The sequence below is a fragment of the Lutjanus erythropterus genome, chromosome 8 (assembly GCF_056507025.1).
Source record: "Lutjanus erythropterus isolate fLutEry1 chromosome 8, fLutEry1.hap2, whole genome shotgun sequence".
NCBI classification, from domain to species: domain Eukaryota; kingdom Metazoa; phylum Chordata; class Actinopteri; order Lutjaniformes; family Lutjanidae; genus Lutjanus; species Lutjanus erythropterus.
This window is the reverse complement of record NC_139324.1, coordinates 38,231,214-38,254,473: the sequence shown is the minus strand read 5'-3', so window position 1 is coordinate 38,254,473 and position 23,260 is coordinate 38,231,214. Positions and strand designations below refer to the sequence as shown.

The following is a 23,260-nucleotide window of genomic DNA, read 5'->3' as shown; positions in this document are numbered from 1 at the left end:
GAGGAGGCTGTTAGAGCAGCTCATCAGTGCTCGTGGTTTTGATTTTAATTGGAAAAAATAGAGCAAAGTAGAATAAATGAACAAAAGGATGAGTGAGATAACTGTGCTGTATATAAGTGTATTATAGTTAAAACGCTAAGCAACATTTTACATTTTACAAGCACCCAGTTTCATGATAAGCATTTCTATGAAACTAACCAAACATTTACCCCCAAAATTTACCCCCTAAATTTATCTACATTTTCCAGAGATTAGATTAGTCGTGCCACCATTTAATTAAAACAGACATCATTTTTTGTAATCAAATTATATGTAACTTCTGCAAGACAGACGTGTAGCTAAATTGTTACAGCTTAATTTTTTAACTAACTTCTACTAAGCCGGTGCAGTTGACCCTTCGCTTAGTTATTGTTGCTAAGAATGCCAAACTTTCCATTCTTGCACTGCGCTTATGCACTTCACAGTGATGACTATGGAAGACTTAACATCGAAGTAGTCGAGTAACTGTTGAAACACGAGGTCTTCGATTCCTTAGAGATGAAAAGAAAAGCACCTTCCCATTTCTAGCTGACGACCCCGGATTTTGTCGGCTAAAATAACGACTCACAATCAGATTTCATGAGTCTTCCTGGCCAATGTGAGCTAATGCTAACTGATTGAGTCGGCCAAGAAATTAATTCAGTGGATTATTGATTCTGACAGCTGTACGGGCGACAACCAGACATGTTTGCAGCTCAATAACCCGTCTGAATGACTTGGGGGAGACCGCTATTTCTGCTACCAAAATGTCGGCTGTAAAACGGTCTATTGCGATTGCGATATGATTCGCTATTAATGGGAATGGTAATTTTGCACCACAGTTTTTATTTTAATTGGAAAAAAAACAATTAAAATCATGAGATGTGACTTTTGCTGGGGTCTGAACCAAACAAACATCTGGAAAACAAGATTTGTAGGTCAGGACATCTCTGCAGCACTACTGTACTTCATTATTATGCTCTTTGTTACACATTTTTCCTTTATCAAAAAATCTTAGCTCATGCAATTTGGATACTGTTTGGCCATCATGCAATTTTGATAATATTTGTATTAATTGTGCAGCCCTAAGTAGTATAAAAGAAAAATAACATTGAACATTCAGTATAATGTGTAGTTTGTGTTGTGTAGTCTGTGCTGTGACCAGCTTGTGTCAGGACACGTGTGGCTGCAGATTTGTGAGTCTTTTGTTCATTTTCTGCTTTGTTTTGGGATTATGACCACAGTTTTGTGTGAGTGTGTGTGTGTGCGTGTGCGTGTGTGTGTGTGTGTGTGTGTGTGTGTGTGTGTGTGTGTGTGTGTGTGTGTGTGTGTGTGTGTGTGTGTTAAGCGGGTTGAGAACCTTTATGGAACTTAATCTCCTTTTTTTCTTACTGTGTCCATTTAAACTTCATGACTCAATTTACGGCAGCAGAGCACTTCTGCGGGTCAGCTACTATAATTTCATGACCTGTGAGAGCAGCTGTGAACACAACAATAGAAAAAAAAAAAAAAAACTTGATGGTAATTAAACCGACGACTGCAACCTTATCCGAGCTGCGGCCGACCCGCTCCGCTGCAGTTAATGGCTTAGAGATGAAAGTGTATGAAATAATAGATGCATGCTTGAAAGGATGGCAATTATGTGAAACTGGAGGAAGGTTGAGGAAGAGACTATTAATCAAAAAAGTGCGGTTTAGAGTTTCATTGAGGTGTTTATTGTGTTCAGATCCCATAAACATGAACTCTGCTCTGATATTAATGCTCTTATTTTTGGAGAAAAACACCACAGTATCTTAGATTTCTCAACTTAAGACAATTACAGACTAATACTACAAAAATACTTAAGTGATACTGTCAGATTTCTTCCCCAAAGCCAGTTTTAATAACATGGAAATGAAAACACACAAAGCGGCGAGTAGGAATCTTTCTCAACTGATAATAAAGAGATCAGTTCTCAGAAAAGACGCACCAGCATTTTTACATCGTCACGTCCCCGCGAGGGTTTCGTGTGACCTTTTCATTTTTCCATCAAGTCTCATCTAACAGCTTTGTTTATGCTTTAAATGTTGCCCTGACACGTCTGTCTCCAGAATTATTCAGATCAAAGTGCGGCGTTACTTCAGCAGACTGTGAAGGTAGAAGACTGAACATGATGCAAAACAACACAAACAATTACTGCTTCAAGTTTCTGAAGAAACGAGTCTTTCTGTTCTGTTTGTTGTTACCTGTTATGAAGACACTTTGGGAGATAATAAGCAGAGACAGAGCCTCGTTTTAACAATCACATTTTTCCACTGAAATCTTTATATCTGAAGCTTAATATTTTTTATTTGAATTACTGTATGAGGTACAGTGCAGTAGATGGCGGCGGCACCAGTTTGAAGAAGCAGCAGGAACACCAGTATAAGAAGTAAAGCAATGTCCTGCTGTGGACAGGGTCATCAGCAAAACGTATTTTTAGACCTGAAAAAATCAATATCGGAGAGTTTCTGATCTACCACTACATCGATCGGTTAGTTTGTGTTATTTTGTTAGTTTGCCGTTTTAAAGGGTCACTTCTGATGCACTAAAGTCACACAGTGTATAAGGGCTCACAATCTGATAACAATAATAACTTTGTTCATAGAGCACCTTTAATAAACAGACAAAGTGCAAAGCAGGGAGTTGGAAAACAATGCAATAACAAAAACTTGTCAAACAAATGAAGATAAAGTTGAAACAAGAAGCCAGAAAAGACACTAAAAAACAGGACACAGAAAGTCAAAATAAATATAGTATAAATCAGGTATATATGAAAATATAAATAAAAACACTTAACAATAAAAATAAAATAAAATTAGATGAATACAGCAATAAAAACAAGTGAATAAATAACAAAAAAATTGAATTGTGATAAAAGTATATGATGGTGCACAATTTAACCATTTGTGACCACTCAAGAATTATTAAAAATGGTGAAGAATCCCTCCAACATGCCACATTAAGACACTATTAAGACCTTTAGAAACACCTAAAAAAAAAAAAAAAAAAATCCTGCTGTGATTTGGCATCAAAAACGTTTGACATTTGGAGGTTTCTGTAAGAAGTGCATTTTTTTCAGTGACTGGATGGCCATCCATCCTCTGAGCGCTCCTTAGTTTGTGTTTGTGAAGTTTCGTGAGGCGGTGATTATGCCAGAGGTCACTGAGGGTCATTTTATACAGCGTTTAAAAGAAACGGTTTCACTACAATGAAGCAGTTGCTATGGAAACTACTTTCATCACACACGAATACAACTGTGGCTCATTGAATCCACAGGAGTCCCAGCGTTCTGTCTAGGGAGACCAGGATGAAGGGATATTTAAATTAAATCAACAAATATAACATATTTGTACTACATGCAAAAGATTGCATGGGATAAAGTGGGCATGACTGTAAGACGGAGACTCTCGGAGAACAACAGAACCTTTTTTCATTTAGATATGTTGAGGTGTGAGATCGAGGGACTGAGGGCACGAACTGCTGAAGTTTTGAAAGTTAAATTCTTTCTCATTCTCGTTCGGTATACGACTTCAGCTGCTCAACAGTCCGGGGTCTCTGTTGTCGCTGTTGGAACACACTCAGAATGTGTCTTGGCGCTGTCTTTCTAAAAATAAGCAGGGAGTTATGAGTTTGAACGTGAACTGGCTTGTCTGTGTACCGCATCCAATTAAATACAAGTCTAAAAGGATTTACTTTCCACTTGACTTGGGGTTTATACTATGAAGATAAACAGGTCACATTTATTAAAAAAATGAATAAATAAATAAAAACACTGTCCTGTCGGGTTGCAGGTGTCTTCCTAACCTGTGTGAACATGGAGGTCGGTGTTGGCAGACGTGGAGCTCCTTCTCCTGCGACTGTTCGGGGACCGGCTACTCTGGAGCCACCTGTCACAACTGTGAGTCACCTTGTCACATTTTCTTTGGCTAAATGTTCTTTATTGTTTCAGTGAGAAAAAAAAGGAGAGGTAGCATCGACGATGACGGAAATGATGGTCCATTAAAACACCAAATCCAACAAAAACTTCCTCAAATTTGCAAAAAAAAGTTATTATGCTCACTTGAAGTAGTTTTTGTTTTTTTCTGAAAAGAGTTAATGCTCTTAATGGGAGATGGAAACACTTTTTCTGAATAAATTCTAGTGATGTAGCATTTTACTGATGGCTGATCGAACAGAAATGTCAGATTTACATCCTGTTTTCTACACGGTGTTTCGCCATTTCAGGTTCGACTGGCGCTCTTTTAATTAGACATCTGGTCGCTCCCTCTTCCTCTGAAATGGCGTCATGGTTTCTGACTTGAGAAATGGCGCCACCTACTGCTTATCTTGACGGGAAATCTCCCATTAAATAACTGTGGTGGATGGAAACAAGCTTCATTTGCATTTTCTTTTTCCGATGGATGGAAAGACCGCTAATGTAGAAGTCCGTCTCTCAATACTTTCTGACTTCCTGTCTGTGGCTCTTTCTGTCACAAGACCATTGGTTCCTACTGAAGATAGACATCTTTAACAATACATAAAAATGTATAGTTTCATTGTTAAGTTTTTCTATTAATTCCTAAAATAAATGGCTTCTATAATTTGTAGCAAACATTAATCAAACAGGAGGTAAAAATGCATCTGTTTAGGGACTATGTTCCATCGTGGCTCAGTCCACAAAAGGACTTTTGAATGGATTCAAAAGATTCAAAAGCTTTATTGTCATGTGAAAAAATAAACATGAACTTATTTTCTAAAGTAAATTCTTACTTTATTATGTTTCATAATGCCATCAATTATTCTACTTAGTACAAAAGTACAAAAAAAACTACCAAAAAAAAAGTACAAAAACCTAAGTTTAATAACAAAAAAAGAAGAGAAACAGAAAAAAAGAAGAAATGAGAACAAGACAACTGAGGTAGACAAGGTCATAAATCAATATTTGCAGTATGAACCAGAATAAATCGGTGTCTGGAGTTTAAAACAGAATAATAACAGTACGTGAAGTAAAAACTTTTTTTGATAAGTCTGCAAAAGATGACTAAAGTAGACAAGGTGATAATAAAAACAGAATAAAACAGTATGTTCAGTATAAGGTGAGTATAAGTAAATGTGAATATTTAGGATCAGGACAAAATAAACTACAGTGTGACGTATTTTTAACAATTTAATAGTTTAATAGCATCTTTGTGCACAAGGTCAAAACACTGTAATTTAGTGCTACTACTGTTTACATTTAAAACTATAATGTGTAACATTTTCTGCATTAAAATGTCTAAAAATGTGACATGTTATAGATTTTGTTGAGTTGTTTGTTCACATTATCCCAATTGTTTCTAACAATGTTCAAATCAGAGAAATCAGTCATTTTATTCAAGGTAACGGTGTGTTTAATTTTGTCATCTGTCAACAGTATCGTCCTCTTTACCGTCTCTGGTCGTCAAGTGCAGCAACAAAAATACATAAGATTGGACGTAAATGCAGATGACTTTTAAGCAGAGCTGGTCAAAAGATTTAATAGCAAAGAAAAATATACAGAAGGCTTACGTGTATTCAGGCAGGAACAGGTCACAAGCAGAAAAACAGTCCGAAGCCAAACAAATCCAAATGAATGGGCAGGGGGTGAAAAGTCAAATAAAACAGATTAAGTCCAAAAAACACAGAGAAACGCAGAGGCCTGGGCTGGAACACCTGACTAACAAAGACGAACTGGCAAAGATGAGAGGGGAAACACTTAGAATAAATACACAGGGAACACAGGGAAACAGTAAACAAAAAAAGGTCAGGAAGACTTTTCCAAAATAAAAAAAGGAATACCTGAACTGAAACTCAAAGTCGTCACAGCTGTAACTTCTGTGAAAACACAGGAGTCACTGGACTTTTCAAAGAGTGACAAAACTTTAATACATCACCTCGTCCATGAACATGATTTCTGCCCGAGTCATGTCAGATAGATTTCCATCAGCTGTGGTGGCTGTTCAACAATTAAGACAACAACTCCCATAATCCCACGCTACCTCACAACGTCAACCAACTACGTCTTTTGTTATTGTCTTAATGTGAGAGACCCCCAGTGGCAGAACTTGACGTCTAACTTAAATTTGTTTTGTAAGAAACCAAATCAGTCCATCTTTTATAATAACAAGAAAGGAGACGTAACAATAAGAGCGTACAACAAAAAATTGCGTTTCATTGCATCTCATCCTCATCCTGTTTTTTTTCTAAGTGTAAAAGAGAAAGAAGATCCATGAGACATATGGAAGAAGGATGAGAATTAGGATAATTCTGATGCACTGGGATCTCAGAACTGACTCTGAAAATTAAAACAAGAGCAAGGAAAATTTAAATCTTTCAACATTTTTGCCAAAAAATCAGACTGCAAGGGGTGTTCCATCATTTCTGTCAGTAATAATAACCCTGAACGCACCACGTAGACGTGCTGGAATCTGAGCACACAGGAGAACTGTGTGCACACAGCTACAGTTAATACAGTGAGAGGACTGATGGCCAAAACAACAATAAGACCAGAGTTGTAAAAAATAAAAAAACTGACATCCTTGAAATAGTGCCACACTGACACATACATGTTGAAGTTTTTCCTCTTTGGTGTCAGCTCCCGACATCACCTTGTTATTCAGCGTGAAGCCGTCTGTTGGAGTCCGCGTGTGAACTTCCTGTGCCCCCAGAATGCTGATTTCCTGTTTATATGCAGGCAGATGCAGCTGTCCTCGCACGTCAGAGCCAATGTGACAGAAAGAAACACCTCCTGAATTTAAAACAGGCTCCTCTTTTTTTTTTTCCAACCTGGTCCACCAACTTGTCCACTGTGTACTCAGCGGTGCCTTGTGGAGTTTGATTTGCCTCGTGGCTGCTGCTCACATTCATTTAATTCTCCAATGTCTTTGTAGGATTGAGAAGGTTATTTTAAAATAAATTCAAATGGTGCTTACCTTTTAAAAATATAGCCAGTAACCTAATCCAAGTATTACAGTATTAAAGTAATGTAACTTTCCATCACTTTTGGATGACCTCAATATCAAATATGGTGAAATTATTCAGGCTAATATAATGTTTTATGCCTATTGATCACTTTATTAATCATTTGTCCAGACATTGCCTCCTTTGTTATGTGTGCATAACAAAGGAATGCATGTTTAGATTAATAGCGTTATCATGCACATTTAAATGTACTTTATTACATTTGCTATTCACACTTCACACTCAAACTTCAAGTACACTGACATAAAAGCATCACCCCCTACAATCACAACATATTTTTCTGTAGTAGTAGTAGTATTGACAGATTAGCAAGCTGACAGACTTTCTGTGTAGCTAATGTTAGTGGTTGGTCTGTGCTGCTAAAGTTAGCAGTGTTAGCGGTTGGTGTGTGTATGGTTTCAGTCAAGACCAGTCTGATGTTGTGAGACTCCATAAGATTTGTAATGTGTGCACGCTGCACATAACAGCATATTGTTCCTTATTTTAAAATGTATTTTAAAACTCTAAACCTGCTGATAATCTCCATTTGTAATTAGAGGCAGAGTGCAGATCTCCACCAGGCAACCTGAGAAGAACATTTGGATGTAACCCCTTTGTCAATCACCAGCTGATTAGTAACTGTAACAGATTACAATTACAATTGTTTTGTAACTAAATTACATTCGAAAGTTAGCTAATATTAGCAAAACATTAGCTATCAGATGAAACTAGCTAGATAACGATTGACATAGATTAGCTATCTAGCTAGCTAGTTTTGCTACAGAACAAAACCTTAGCTAACTAGATAGCTAATGATTGATGTAGATTAGCAAGCTAGTTAGTTAATGTTTTTTAGCTAACCTAAGATGTGATTATATGTTGAGCAGGATCTTTAAAATATGGTTTTCTTTTCAGCGTAGATGAGTATAGCACATAGCCTGAGTACAGGAAACAGGAAAGGAGGAAGTTGACCTTTGTTCCAAACAGGTTGGGACTCAGGAAGGTTGATTGATACCTAAAATGAACATTCGAAAGATCTGCAATAAAGTTCTTATTGTTAGTATTGTTGTAATTGTTTGTATCCATGATTTCAATTTCAGAAAAACTATTCCCAATATCTATGATGTAACTTTGAATATCTTAAATATAATGTGACTAGTGAAAATGTCGTTGCAGATACATACAGACACACAATTGAATAATTATGAACAGGGAAAATTGCACCTGCAGATATCCACTTATACTATTTGAATATTTTCCAGAGATATTATTTTGCTTTCACTGTTTGGACAAATATCTTGAATTGCACTTTCTACTGGTAAGAATGTTACTGTGCATATCTCTAATTACCATTCTGAATAGTGAGAACGCTTCTGTGACAAGGAGAAATGCTATTTTGGACGTCTTAACTGTAATTACACAGGAGAGAGCGGTTGGATTAGATGTTAAAACATCTTGCCACTAGCTGTTGTTTCTGTGCTGACGCCTGAAGAAAAACCTCTCTGCTTCTTGCAGCCATCTACGAGTCGTCCTGCGAGGCCTACAAGCTGATTGGCAGCTCCTCTGGCTTCTACTCCATTGATCCAGACGGGAGTGGCCCCCTGGGGCCCGCACCGGTCTACTGCAACATGACAGGTGAGTTCACCGCAGTCCACTATGTTGTCACCTTTACTCTCTGAGCTCCGCGGGGACCGAAGCTCCGAGCTGAGAGTCTCTCACAGATCACACTGCATCGATCTGCAGCGCTGACACTTCACTGTCCAGAGAGAAATCATTACACTCACTCGATACGCTTCCTGCCAACACTCCCTGACAGTGTGTGTGTGTGTGTGTGACGTCAGTCTGTTTAGAAAGGTGCAAAATAATCATTTAAACTAGATTCTCGTTTTACTAAATAACCTGTCAACAAGGTGAGCTCATTTCCTCAGGGTGCAAAATTAAACCTTTGTTTCATTTTTATTTAAAAAGAAAACACAGCTCTTGCTGTAATGCGTGCACGCTCACCTAATGAACAAATACTTTAAATATGAATAGGATGTTTCTCTGACTACAAAAATGGGTAATACAGGATACAAACAGAAAGAGAGGAAACATTTTTCTTTTTCTCAATTACAGACGGTTGCAGATAAATAAATGATGCTATGATAACGTCAGACAAAATATCAACGTATCAAGGTCATTTATTAATTAATATTATATTATACAACACAGGGTCGCACAGTGAAATGAGAGATGTAGGTCCTTCATGCTGCACATATGAATATATAACATATACAGATTATTAATTCAATTAAAACTGGAATAGGATGAAAATGAAATAAGATGACATCAAACAATAAAACAATATATATAGTTATTTACATATATACATATTAGGGCTGTGATTAATGATTATTTTCAATGTCCATTAATCGATTAATTATTTCAATTAATAATAATAATTGTTTATTTTAAAATGTCAGAAAATGGTGAAAAATGTCAATCAGTGTTTCCCTAAAGTCCAAGATAATGTCCACAAATATTCTTGTTTTGTCCGCAACCCAAAGACATTCAGTTAAATGTTAAAGAGGAGTAAAGGAGACAAATTTGTTCTGTTTTCTTTACTCCTCTGTGACAAATATCTGTCAAATATTAACATTTAAGAATCTGGAATCAGAGATTTTTTTCTTAAAACGGAACTCAAACAGATCAATCGATTGTCAGAATAGTTGGTGGCTAATTTAATAATCGATTATTTGAATAATTGTTTCAGTTCTAATACGTGCAGACCACGTCACGGTGATGTCAAGCTATCAACAATCATTTCTGGATAGAAAACCAATTTGAATAGTGGAGAAAATCTGCAAAAAATTTAAATTTACTCCTCATTCACTCCTGCTGTGCTTATTTTATGTACTGTGTTGGTTTACCAGCATCTTTGATAACCACCCAATAGAAACATCTCACTGCTGGTTGGACTGATGCAGCGTGGGATATCTGTGAAACTGGACACTTTCCAGGTGGACTTCATGGACCAAACGATGATTCCCTCCCAGTTGTGTCCTTTCTCGGTTTCATTTCGAGTAGCCAGCTTCGACGTCTGCGTCTGGCTGCAGGTTTATGCTGCATGGCGACACCGAGACGCTTCCTTTGATTTGTGTCCTTTTCTTTGAGGGAGAGAGAGAGAGAGAGAGAGAGCGAGAGAGAGAGACTGCAGCATCAATCAAAGAGACTGAGTGGGGAGAGCGGTGGGAGCAAGAAAGCTGGTGAATCATACAAATAAAATGTTATTTTGTGATTGTTTCACAGCGGTTTTGTTCGCAGCACGAATAAACACCCTCTAACCCCCCACACCGCCGCACAATTCTGGGCTAATCGCCGCAACACCTGATTTGGTCTGAAAACAGCCTTAACTGCATGTAGCGTGTGGTCCAGCTGGTAAATGAAGTGTCCAACCAAACATTAGTGAAAGCATAAAACGTGTATTTTAGATGAATGGCATTTATACACTTTAAAATAACACAATGAGAAAATAGTCACCAAAGCTGCATTAGGTAGAAAGTCTAGAATCAACAGTTCTTTCCTTTTTGTCCCTCCTGTCTTAGTTATTTCCCCCCTCTTCTCTTTACATTCAAGAGGTATATTCCAAATACATCTCTCATTGGTTCATTGTAAACAGCCGAGCGCTGTCAGCCGGACAGGTTGAGAAGCAAGAGTGAAGATAAATCCACTTTTTAATCTCAAAAGTTGGAAGCAGACTCCCCTCTCGCCATTAAAGGTGTCGGCATCGGAGCAAAATCAGTGTGACTCTGGTGTTTCGTCCCTCAGAAGCTCTGGTCAGTAAAAGCCGATAGATGCGAATAAACCCAACTGAAGGTAAAGTCAAAAGTAACCAGGTGAGCTGAGACATGTTGCTCATCAGCTGGACTCTTCTTACGATTCTCTTCCTGATGAGTCCAGTTTTCCTGCAGGAGTTTCTGGCATAGATTCAAACTTTCTAACACACTGTGAGAACAACCAATCGGAGCGCCCGTTCTGTGAGATGACCTGTGATTGGTCAAAGTTTCCCTCACGGGCCAGATTTACTAGAGCTTGAAAAAAGAGCCAAGAGGAGGTGCAAAAATCTAGTTTTCTCTCAGTCCGCTTGATTTACAAAAAGAAAAATATCAAATTAGAACATGGAGAGTTTATTTAATGGAGGTTAGCAAATAAATAAGTGAATGAACGTCATTTTTCCCACAGTATCCTACGTTAAAATCAACCCGACAGGCTTTGCATGACCACTACAGGCAGAAAATAAATAGAATCTGTTCAGACTCTCTCTGCAGGTTTATTTAGATTTTTTTTTCAGGTGGATCGCCGGCCTGCTCTGACATTTTGACAACAGTTAGCATCAGGTTAGCTGGCCTGTCTGCCTGCACAGAGAGCAGCTGCAAACACACACACACACACACACACACATTTTGAATCAGGTTGTGGGTCGCCAGGCGACGGTGACAGATGGATCAAAATCGTATGTAGTGTGTGGACTGTGCGTGGATTGTGTTTCATAGACAATCTGGCAACTTGGATGACAAAAATATGGATCCTTTTGTGACAGTTATTCATAATAAAGTTTGAATGTCATGCAAATGATGTGAGTTTCACGGGAGAAACAACAAAATAGGAGGTCGCTGGGAGATGACCTTACAGACCTGTTTTATATAGATTTATATCCCAGACTAAGGTAACAAGCCACAGCATTTTAAAGCCCAGTCTAGCCTGCATGTCAGTTTATCTGACTGCCCAAAAGTCGGTCAGATTATTACCAACTCTCTGACCTCTGGCAACTTTCCAAACCGTTTCCATGTTGTCATTTCCAGAACGTTCTTACTCCCAATGCGTCAAATACAGCAGCTTGCTCAGTGCCCCGAAGCATCAAAGTACGAGGCCATAGGGACCGCTGTAGCGTGCTGTCAAAGTCAGGTGATGTAGGATAAAGAGTGAGAACGTCCACAGATGGAGGAGGTGGGGTGGATGGATAGGTCAAACAAACACAGGTTTTTCACCGAGACTGGAGCTTGTGTCCGAGAAAACAAAGGTCAACACTGACATTTTTTTAAGGTGTTCTGTAAATTAAGATGCAAGTTAGGACATTACATAAGTGATCTGATGTATGTAAGTAACCTAACATTACACACACAAACTTACGCAAGTAAGACACTTATTTTAATAGACAAACAGTGACCTTTTCCTTAACCTATACAAGCAGTTTTTGTGCTGAGAATTTGAAAGTCTATCCAGACATGGCTTATTTATTATTGCTAACCTGACCGCGGAGCCCTGCATGTACAAAACTAATGCTAAAGGGATATTTACAGTAGAGCTGTTGACCAGGCTGCTGTATTTGTCGAGTTTAATTTCTTAAGGCAGGTGGGTAAAAACCTGTGCAGTTTCTTAACTTCAACTTTTAAACTAATGTGTTATCCACCATCGTTATCTTTTCATGGTCAAGTTAGCAATAATAAAATAATAAAATAATTCTTGCTGAGAAACAATTACTCTGGGTTAGGAAATGATAATGGCTTGAGATAAAATAACTATTTCCTTAAAATAATTAACAGAGACTATTGGCCTCACATGGGAATCAAACCCTTGTCTCCTGTGTGAAAGTCCTGTGTTTGACCGACCCATCCAGCCCAAATTCTGCTCTATGCAGACTTTGTTACTCCTTGTACAACATTTGTCCATATTAGCCTTTAAAGTCAAGCCGTCTGGCATGAAAAAAAATTAAAAAATCATGTCGATGTACACAAAATCTATACATTTCATTTTGTGACTACTTCATGAACTGGGATACATTCACAGGATCTCACAAAAAGTCATGCTTACCAACTGTAAAACATGTTTTTGTCTGAGTTCATGCTAACGTTCAAACTCATGTCTGTTTTTTGTTTTTTTGTTTTTTGTGTGTGTGTGTGTGTGTGTGTGTGTGTGTGTGTGTGTGTGTGTGTGTGTGTGTGTGTGTGTTGTGTATTTAGAGGAGAGGGTGTGGACGGTGTTGAACCACAACATCTCAGTTCCAGTCAGAGTCCAGGGCTCCTCTCTGCAGAAACCTCACATCATGATGTTTAACTACAGCGCCACGGCCAGACAGCTGCGCGCCATCATAGCGGGGTCAGAGCAGTGCCAACAGGAAGTGGTTTACAACTGCAGGAAGTCCCGCCTCTTCAACACCAAAGGTAAAATCACCTGTTTAAGAAGATTATTTGGTAACACTTTATTTGAAGGGGTGACTGTTATCACACTGTTATAACCATGTCATATGACACCTGTCATTAACCTGAAGGATTCTTTATGAATGTTTATGACTGTTGTCATTAAGTGTCATTCAGTCAGTTATGTTATCTTTAATGCAGAGTTGTTTGAGATGTCTTCCTCATGACAACTTGACATTAATCAAGCCAATAATGCCATCATTATCATAAAGAGTTAGCTGATGAACAGATAACAGTTAGCTTGTTTACATGTTGCTAAAGGCTAACCACTAACTGCTGTTATCTCTAGCTAGCGTTAGCTAGTTAGCTCAATTAGCTGTGGAGCTAGCCACAAATTTAGCTGAGTACCAGAAGCCAAACCCAGCAAGAAAACCATTTCACCGTTGGTTTCGGAGGTTGTGTTCGGTCCCAGGATCTCCTGTCCAGTCAGACTCTGCTGGACGCCAATGACACGAGCATGGCGGGGGAAAATGCTGATCGATACTGGAAGAGAGATTTGTCACTCCTGAGTTACTTTCACCATCAGTTCAGAATGTTATTGAATAAGATTTTATAAAAACATCTTGCGTGCGCAGTCTGTTTTTAAAAAGTCTGAAGGGCCGTCCACACCAAGGACTATTACTATAAAAAATATACTTCTAAAATCTGCCTGACTCAAGTGGATGGACGAGTCCAGACTGCAGCATTAGACTTGTGAACTCACCCATCCACTTGAATTAAAATGATTTTAGAACTATATTTTTAATAGTTATAGTCTTTGGTTTGAACAACCCTTTAATCTGAATTAAATGATTATCATTCATTAAATGGTTAGATGATGGAAGTAATTAAAGAGTGGCGTATCTTGCTTCTCTCTCGTCTCTGTTAACTTAATGACATCTTTATGACAAGTCCAAACTGTGCCTCTTCACTTGAGGTCAAGGGAAATATTCATGAAACACTTATAATGGTCTTATGACAGCCAGTGTCAAAACCAACCGCATATGACAGTTTATTGTCATGTAAAAACTTAAAGCTATCTCACACAATGTCAGCTTTGTGTTAAAGATGACATGACACTTAACGATAACAGTCATAATTATTCACGCAGACTCTTTAATGTTACTGACAGTGTAATGACAGTCTTATGCACACCCCTTCATATGATGTGACAGCGATTATTTTTCTGTGAAGGTCACGTTGCCACTGAATGTTTCCCCCTCTTCTCCTCCGTCCCGCTCGTTTTACACGGAGAAAACCCCGCTCTGACCTCGTGAACGAACACTCACACGGTCTCCAGCGTCGCTATTGTCGTTATGTTTTTGCTATAATTTGAAAAGCAATCTTTTCTGTGTACATACAACTTGAATACCTCCGGGAGCCTCCGGTGTCCCAAACATTGCACATTTGCCACCAAATCATGAAACATTCATGAAGTCCTGAATTGCCTTGTGAACGCAAACAAACAAGTTCATTATCACAGCAGATCAAAGAGAGACGGAGAACAAGCCGGTTTATATCTGTATATCCGCTGCAGCTCTGGTTCTCTCTGCTGCCGCCTTTTGTTGTGTGAGCACGGAAAAAGGTCAAAGGCTGTCAATCACCTCGCTGAACATGTAGACACCAACAAATCCCTGTTCCCTGCACACTCTACAGCCTTTTCTAATTAATCATTGGGCATGATCCAGTTCATTTCAGCAATCATGCTAATGAAGAACCAGGATTTTAAATGAAACAAGTTTACGTGAGAGGAATGTGTTTATTTCACATTTCCTGCTCTTCAGTAGTGAGAAAAACAAACAAAAACAAAACAAAATCTAGGAAGTATTTCTAGGTTTTACATGGTGCAGACAGCCATGGAAAAAAAAACAGGCACTCCATCTTCAGGTTTCTTTGAGTGTATAAGCAATTAAACAGACCAACACATACTGACTGTAGGTCTTCAGGGTCTGACAAACACACAGTATGTCACTTTTTTTTTTTTTCAGTTTGTGTTTATATCTTTAAGTTTAAGTAAAGTGCTGCTGTTTCAGTCACTCGTTGGTGTTGCAAATGATGCACTTCCTCCCGGTTTACGTGTTGTCTTGATAAAACCTGCTGAATGAAATAAATAAAACAATTATGCATGGATTATTAAATTAATCACCAACTATTTTGCTAATTGATTAATACATGTTAGAACATAGTTGCTGAAAACGTGTTAAAACACTGAGAACTATGTCATCCTGAACTGTGGAGTTAGCCCGTTAAACGGTGTTTCATTATTTCCATGTTCACGATTATTTGCGTGGCCCCTCGGTTTCTCTGTGAGGAACACTATTGGACCTTTTCCACTGGCACTTTTGGCCGAGCCAAACCGTACCACGCCAAATTGCATTCCCATTATCACTCTCAGCGCTCTGAGCTGCGCCCGAGACGGACCGACCCTGGACTGGGGCCAAAGCGAGCCCAGACACGCCTCCAAGCGGGCTGCGGTGACGTCTCTCAGGCCGCAGCCAACCTGTCCCTACGCAGCCTTTGTTGCTCTTCATACTATGCAAATCTGGCCTGTGGCATAAGTTAACTATCTGCTGAATTTTTGTTTGTTTGTTTGTTTGTTTTTTTGTGATGTATTATTGTAAATGATAATCATACAAAAACTCAATATTAATTAATGGTCTGGTAAGCTAATTCTACTGCTGTAATAAATTTCAGCAGCCTCTGACGGAGCCGGTGTCACGTTCATGCTCACAGTGACAGCCTGTTATTTTGAATATTAAACTGCAAATTAACACCAGACCAGTCTTGAGAGTTTGCTGTCTTTTAAAAATTAAAAATCGTGGAAGGGTGAAAACATGTCAGGCTGGTGTTAATAATTTATGATCATTTAAACCTCACAGCTACAACTAATAAACCTGATAATGGATGTGCAGTAGGTATGTGAATGATCGAGTATTAACAAAAGTCAGTATTACTGGTGGCACTGAGGGGGGTGGGGGGCTCCCCCAAATCAACTTCTGCTTAGGGCCACATAAAGGCTTCGGCCGGCCCTGATACTATGACACTGCTTAACAATAAACGTAAATATGTGTTTTAATAAGCTCCTTGCACAGGATGATGTATACAGTCATTGTTTCAGTGAGAACAGTCTGCGTATTTGTGCAGGTTATGAAGCCCCTTGAGGCGCATTTCTGATTTGTGATATTAGGCTATATAATTCAAATCTGACTTAACTTGACTACAGATGCAAAGTAAAAACAACAAGATGGTAAAATTGCCATAGTCTAATATTTTTCATTGGTGCACACTGAACTGAGCTGTGTTCACTGGAACCATCTGTTGTGATAATTTGTATTTGTATTGATCCTGCAAGGGAAATGCTGAAATAAACACTCATTTCCCAGGTCATTAGGTACACCTAGCTAAAACTAATGCAGTCTAACACATTAGTCCTGCAACAGCCTTCATGAAGGATAAATATAACATAACACTGTGTACTGCATTTCACTTTATTTCTTTGTTTGAATTGTCTTTATTTATGCAATGAGGTATGCTTTTTTTCATTTATCATCATAAGCAAACTAAATCTAATTTATAATGTACAGATGTCATGTTGCTTTGCAGACTGAAAGATTGAAAGACTGAGGTTAAAACAGATTACTTATATAAGTTTATTAAACTAACTTTACACACATTTTTGCACATGTCCCACACTGAGTCATTTGCTGTATATTTTCAGGTGTTATTTGAGGCCTACTTTTCTGACTGTGTGCTGTTTGGTTGCAGACGGCCGCCCGTTGTCCTGGTGGCTGGACCAGGCAGGAGAGAGGCGGAGCTACTGGGGCGGCTTCCTGCCGGGAGTCCAGCAGTGCTCCTGCAGCCTGGAGGAGAACTGCATCGACATGAACTACTTCTGCAACTGTGACGCCGACACAGACTCGTGGTACATAACACACACATACCTGACACCAATAAATATAATCTGCATCAATCTCAGGGAAAAAATCATCTGAGAAGGTTAATTAACACAAATATTAACAAGAAGATGAAGATTAAACCTTATTTTTACAGCATTTTGAGCAACAGCAGCTTCTGCTACCACAAGTGATAACTACAGGAGAACAGCGTATTTTCAACAAATTAAGCCTGATGCCTGTTAGTATGTCACTCAGCTCTGTTGATAACCAGCTAATTTATAAATTGGCTCACAAGCAAGTGTCAGTAATTTACTGCCGTGCTGATAAATGAATGAAAGTAATTTGGAATGTGTCTGACAATATGTGCAGTTATTATAATATTATGACAAAACGAGCCTTGCAGCTGTCCCCCTCCTAATAATAGGATACTGAGTTGTAGCCATAAACAGCAAGAGGAGAAACATGTAATATGCACATAAAACAGCCTCTTCAACGTCGACTACATTTACAGGGATACTAGTTTTCTACTACAGCTCCCAAAAATGACAGTATTCCAAATCTGATACAGGTCATGCATTATGCAGGTTTTAGTAGCCGTCTTTGGACGTGCATGCAGCACATTCAGATTATGTGTCTCAGTTGTGGTTCTTACTGCAGTTTGAGACACACAGGCTCTCGGCTGTTTACAGTCAGCGCCGTGTGTTGTAAACCAACCGACCAGTTTGCGAGGCGGAGGTGGAGATGCATGCACACGAGAAAAGCCCACATTTCAAAAAAAGAAACACAACTAATTTTAAACATTATGAAAGACTTGGATATCAACAGGTTTTTGGACATGCGCAGATGTCGCAACGCCAACGTTTTTAAGAAGGTGGTTGAATGAATGAAAGAGGGAGGCTTTGTTCGCTCATTTTCCACCAGTGGAAAAATCCTGTTTTAATGCAAAGAAGCAAATTGGCTATAGTGGCTCTAAATGTTCCTCTTCTCCATAATCAGAGTACACACAGCTACATGTAAATGGGAATATTAGTGAAATATTCTTTAGCCATGTAAATAGCTTTGTAGGAATATTGTCTGTTTTTTGGTTCAAGGGCAAAAACAGGAATATTTGTGTGTGCGCGTTCATGATCAGACCTGCAGCAGTTAATCTCAAATATTTCTGTGGCAATCAGCCTACTGTATTCTGTGCACATTCATGACTGTATGCTGAAGGACCTCTGTCTTTCAGAATTCTTGAAAAACCTTAAATAACATTGGGTCCACACCAGGAACAGCAAGGATACACTGATTAGATTTCACTTCAAAGGTCATAGTGACCTCACCCCTTTTTGTCCATAACTCAAAATGTCATATGCTAATTATGAAAAATTGCACACAAATATTGAATAGGATAAAATTATGAGGTGACGATGAATCAAAAACAAGATCTTTTCATAAAGATGATGATGATGATGAAAGAGTTTGACGAGAGCAATTAAACAGCTGTTTTTTGTTAAACAAAGCGTGTCTTACTCTTTGACATAAGGTCTCTTACTGTTGTGATCCTTTCCATAATGTTATCAGACAATAACTGTAACAATCTGAACCTGTCACTCACAAAAACAAACACAAACAACAAACAAACGAGCAAGCATCACCTGGTCTGAGCGCTCCGCAGGTGTGTGTAGATGGGGTGGCTGACAGCGCATCACGCTGTTCTGCTTCCATCGCAGTTTCATGGTTTGTGGTCATTCAGAGAGTTGGAGAGTCAATGACCCAGGCTAAAAAAAACGAGCTCCATTCCTTTCACTCTGTCTCATCAGTCATCCGACAGCGCACCAGCCAATATAATCCAAAATATATTTGATTCCGTTTAATGCCTCATTGAAATGTTCTCCCTGTTTTATCCTGTTACTGTAATGTACACCGACTGACAAAGGGAAAAAAAAAGAATGCTTGACTGAGAGAAACTCAGTCGACTACGGGATCTCTGACTGATGATCTAACAGTGAGAACTTCCATTTTTACCAAAAAGTACACTTCATACCTTCTACTAAATTCCTTCAAAAGTTGCAGTCAGTTCCATATTAAATATTAAACTTGACTGGCTGGTGGAGACAAACAACTGTGATGCAGTGATTCTGTTTTTTGACAGCTCTGTTGTCCGTTGACAGCTGACCTCACAGCCACAAATGATCAACGACTGCTTCAATTTGAAATCGTGTTTCAGCTCAGGACAATGTGTGGATCATGATAATCATTACACATCTCTGCTGGTCGCATCTGGCAGTTGTGGTGGCATTGCAGTAGGTGCTTCACCATCTGTTGCCTGGCGGGGATCAGCACTCTACTGAGTGACCTCTTCTAGTTTGTGAAGGTCTACAAAAGCAGAGGCCATCTTCGTCTTTTTAAGCTTTTCCCTCTGAACCTTTTTTTTCACACCTTGTTCCCTGGAACTCAGGCTGCTGGCAGACTTATAATGTGAAGCATCTACAGGAAGGATTGGAATACATTGACAGTACCTCACAAAAAAAACAAACTATTAAACATCAAAGCAACATGACTGAATTAATTCATGAGTGAAAACAGTCTGTTGTGTGTTTGAGAATTTATGCCCGCTAAGTGCTACCTAAACGTTCCTGCAGGTGGGGTTCCTGTGAGATTAAACACTCAGAGTCACATTACAGAATATTATTCACCTTAACACATTCAGTTTCATATTCTACAGTTTGCTTCCAGATGATTAACTACGGTTCATTAATTACTAAAATTAGGATCAAATGAATCACGATTCTGTGCACAGAGTACCACAGTTTTACACTCTGTGAATCTTCTTATATACTCTATGTTAATCTTCACCTCGGCCGGTCTTCTCTGGGATTTCACACCAGAGAGCTTCATTTGCATTTTTCCCAGAGGTACCTGTCTGCATTGTGATGTATCGCTCTGTTTTCAAGGCGTACGTTCCTTTATCTGAGACGGCTCGCTGTTTTTCTTTTTCTGTCACAGGGCAAATGACACGGGGGTCCTCTCCTATAAAGACCACCTACCGGTGAGCCACATCGTGATCGGAGACACCAACAGAACAGGCTCGGAGGCAGTTTACAGAATCGGCCCTCTGCGTTGTTATGGAGACAGTAGGTGATCACTTCAATGTTGTAGCTGCTGTTTGAGCTTCTCTTGTCCTTTTTGTGCAATCTTAATAATTTAGATAATTAAAGAAAGATACTTGGCATCCCTGTATCAATACTACATTGCCCTGCAAAATACTGCAGTGCTATTTTGCATCAAATTTTTCCCCCACCCCTCGTATCAATGCTGGTGTGACACCTCAGCCTCAGCCTCATCTTCCAGGTCAGCCACACCAGCCAATCAATCCATTTTGACTTTATGAGCCAATCTTTTTTTTTTTTTTTTTCAAAATTATTGCAGTAACTCATGAACGCAATGAGATATCAACCTGAAAATATAGACACTTGTTCAGGAGTGTTCACTTAACGTGTGTATTGAAGCACATTGAGTTTCACCTCTAGGGGGCGCCACAAACATGAAAAGTTTATATCTCGTAATTGCTGCATGGATGAATATGAAAATCATTTTGCACAATTCTGGGTCCTTAATCAATCGATGCATGAATTTTGGTAATGATAATGACTCATTCTGAAAAAATCTAATGGCTAAATTCCACGAGGCGTGGCTGCGTTGCATTACGGCTGCACCACATCAGCCGGAGCTGATCCCAGTGCTTCCACCAGCAGCGCCTCAGTGCGTCCCAGAACCGGCTCTCTGCTCCACTCCGCTTCAAATACACGCCCAGTCTGTTTTTGATCGAACAGCCAGGAAGTCTGACACAGAAAAGGCCAGTTAATTTTTCAAAATAAAAGACCCCGTGCAGACTCACAAGCATAAAGACAGACAGAAAAGAAACACTTTAACCATGTAGCCTGCTTACCCACGTAGAAACACAAAGAGTAAGGAAAGAGGACCTAATCAACAAAATCTGTGCCAGGTAATATAATCAGGCGGACGAAACGCTCTGTTGCTGAAATGCTTCTGAAACGCTGCTGGTGGGGCTTGCAGCCGTGCGGAGGATGGATCAGAACCATGGCGCAGACGTGCCGTGCTTGGTGGACTCAACCGGTCTAGACACTTCACAATCCAGACTTGTTTCTGTTTCTGTTTTTGTTTCTGTTGACTGTCTCTTTTTTGGACGGGAACCAGTTCTGACTGAGGCAGGCCTGTTTAACTGTAACTGATTTTACCCTCTGTAACGTCACTTTTAATCTTTTCCTGTATAATAATATTGAATGAAATGGAAAAAAAAATCATCTGTACATCCTACAAAGCTGAAACTTTTTCAGCACATCCACTGACTTGTGGCTAAAGTTTCCCTCACTGAAACCTGTGGTCAATTCAGGAGTCTCTCACTGTATATTTTTATAAATATGCAAAATTTCAATGCTACCGGAATCAACACAGACATTCTGTCATCCACGTCTGGTCCTCTGCTCTAAAAATATCAAATTTTGCTGTCTGCAGTCGGCATTGCAGCTCGCAGCCACTGTATATTTGTGATGTGTTTTTGTAAATTGCTTGGTTCCCTTAGTGTCTGACTGAAGATCTCTCCTTGCTGTCAGCCTCCTTCCAGGGATCCTTCTCCTGTACTCTTGTTTAAATTTCTTTCAGAGTCCATCTGGAACGCGGCGTCCTTCTACCGGGAGTCCTCCTCCCTCCTCTTCCCCACCCTGCAGGCCGAGCTCGCCTCCGACATCTCGTTCTACTTCAAGACCAGCGCTCCTTCAGGAGTCTTTCTGGAGAACATGGGCCTCAAAGACTTCATCCGAGTGGAGCTCAGCTGTGAGTTGATCATCACTAAAATAACAGACTTTTTGTCTTATAATTTCGATTTAATATTTTGGAAGTGTAGTTCCATAGCCCCTCTTGTCATATTTTATTGTTTTTGGTACATCTGTTGTGATGTATACTGATGGATGCACCGAGAAAAAGTCGATACTCATTTGTTTTTGGGCGGAGGACTCCTAGATCCCTTGCTTTGGTTTTGAAATCCTCCCTATTTTTGAGGTCTCAAGGTTTACAAGTATTGACTACAGGCAGGTTTTATTTTGGCCTGCCACCAAGTCACCAATGAAAATAACAGAACATAACTAATAGCACATCTGAAACCAAACCTGCACCCTTGATAATATGGGGGTGGTTTGGTTGAAGTTGGTCTTGTATTACCTTCTACTTATCATATATTAGATTTTATCAGAGAAAGGAGCGTCTTGACGTTTTCTCAGGATGTTGGAGCCATAATGTTTCACCGCAGGTTCCTGCAGCATCACAGACTTGGTGAAATATTGACGAGCTGTCAGCTGAGCCTCCTCATAAATCCATTCAGGTCATCAAGCTCCCCCCGGCAGCATTATATCACAATTGCATCAGCCAGGGATGATATAGTAGAACATAAAAAAACAAGCACAAGATGCAATCTCACCAAGCTGTTTTGTGTGTGTGTGTGTGTGTGTGTGTGTGTGTGTGTGTGTGTGTGTGTGTGTGTGTGTGTGTGTGTGTGTATAGCTCCCTCGGTGGTGACCTTCTCCTTTGACGTGGGAAACAGTCCAGCAGTCCTGGCTGTGAAGTCCCACCTCCCTCTGAACGACCGGCAGTGGCACTACGTGAGAGCAGAGCGTAATGTGAAGGAGGCGTCACTGCAGGTCGACCAGCTGCCCCTCCGCTTCCTGGAGGCTCCGGCGGACGGACATCGCCGCCTTCGCCTCAACGGCCAGCTGTTTGTAGGTATGACAGCTTCTGACTGGAGAACAGAGAAATCTAAGAAAAGTGGCACAACACACTACGTTACTTTTTGATTATTAGTTCGATTCACTTGCAGTGTATGACAAAGATCTGTGACAGTACGTTTGACTGTCCGTCCTCTCACTGCATCATCAGTCTGCTCCAGCACACACACACACACACACACACACACACACACACACACACACACACACACACACACACACACACACCATGCATTCATCAGTTTAATGCAGTGCAGAGTTACAGTAACCATGTTATGACAGTGAATGACTTGAGTCAGACTTGAATTTGACGACTTGAGAAAACCAAAAAAAACTTGCAACTCTACTTCATTTGAACCTTTTGACTTTAAAG

At 39.6% G+C, this 23,260-nt stretch overlaps 1 protein-coding gene across 1 annotated transcript in view; it reads left to right on the top strand.

The window, feature by feature from the left end:
- Positions 1-23,260, top strand: part of LOC146323266 (contactin-associated protein-like 5) — a 143,117-nt gene that overhangs the window by 105,921 nt on the left and 13,936 nt on the right. The window contains exons 11-17 of the mRNA XM_084725479.1: positions 3,831-3,937; positions 8,512-8,631; positions 12,996-13,196; positions 16,977-17,133; positions 20,096-20,223; positions 21,773-21,943; positions 22,667-22,885. Coding sequence (XP_084581605.1) covers positions 3,831-3,937; positions 8,512-8,631; positions 12,996-13,196; positions 16,977-17,133; positions 20,096-20,223; positions 21,773-21,943; positions 22,667-22,885 — 1,103 coding nt within the window. The remainder of the gene's footprint in view (positions 1-3,830; positions 3,938-8,511; positions 8,632-12,995; positions 13,197-16,976; positions 17,134-20,095; positions 20,224-21,772; positions 21,944-22,666; positions 22,886-23,260) is intronic.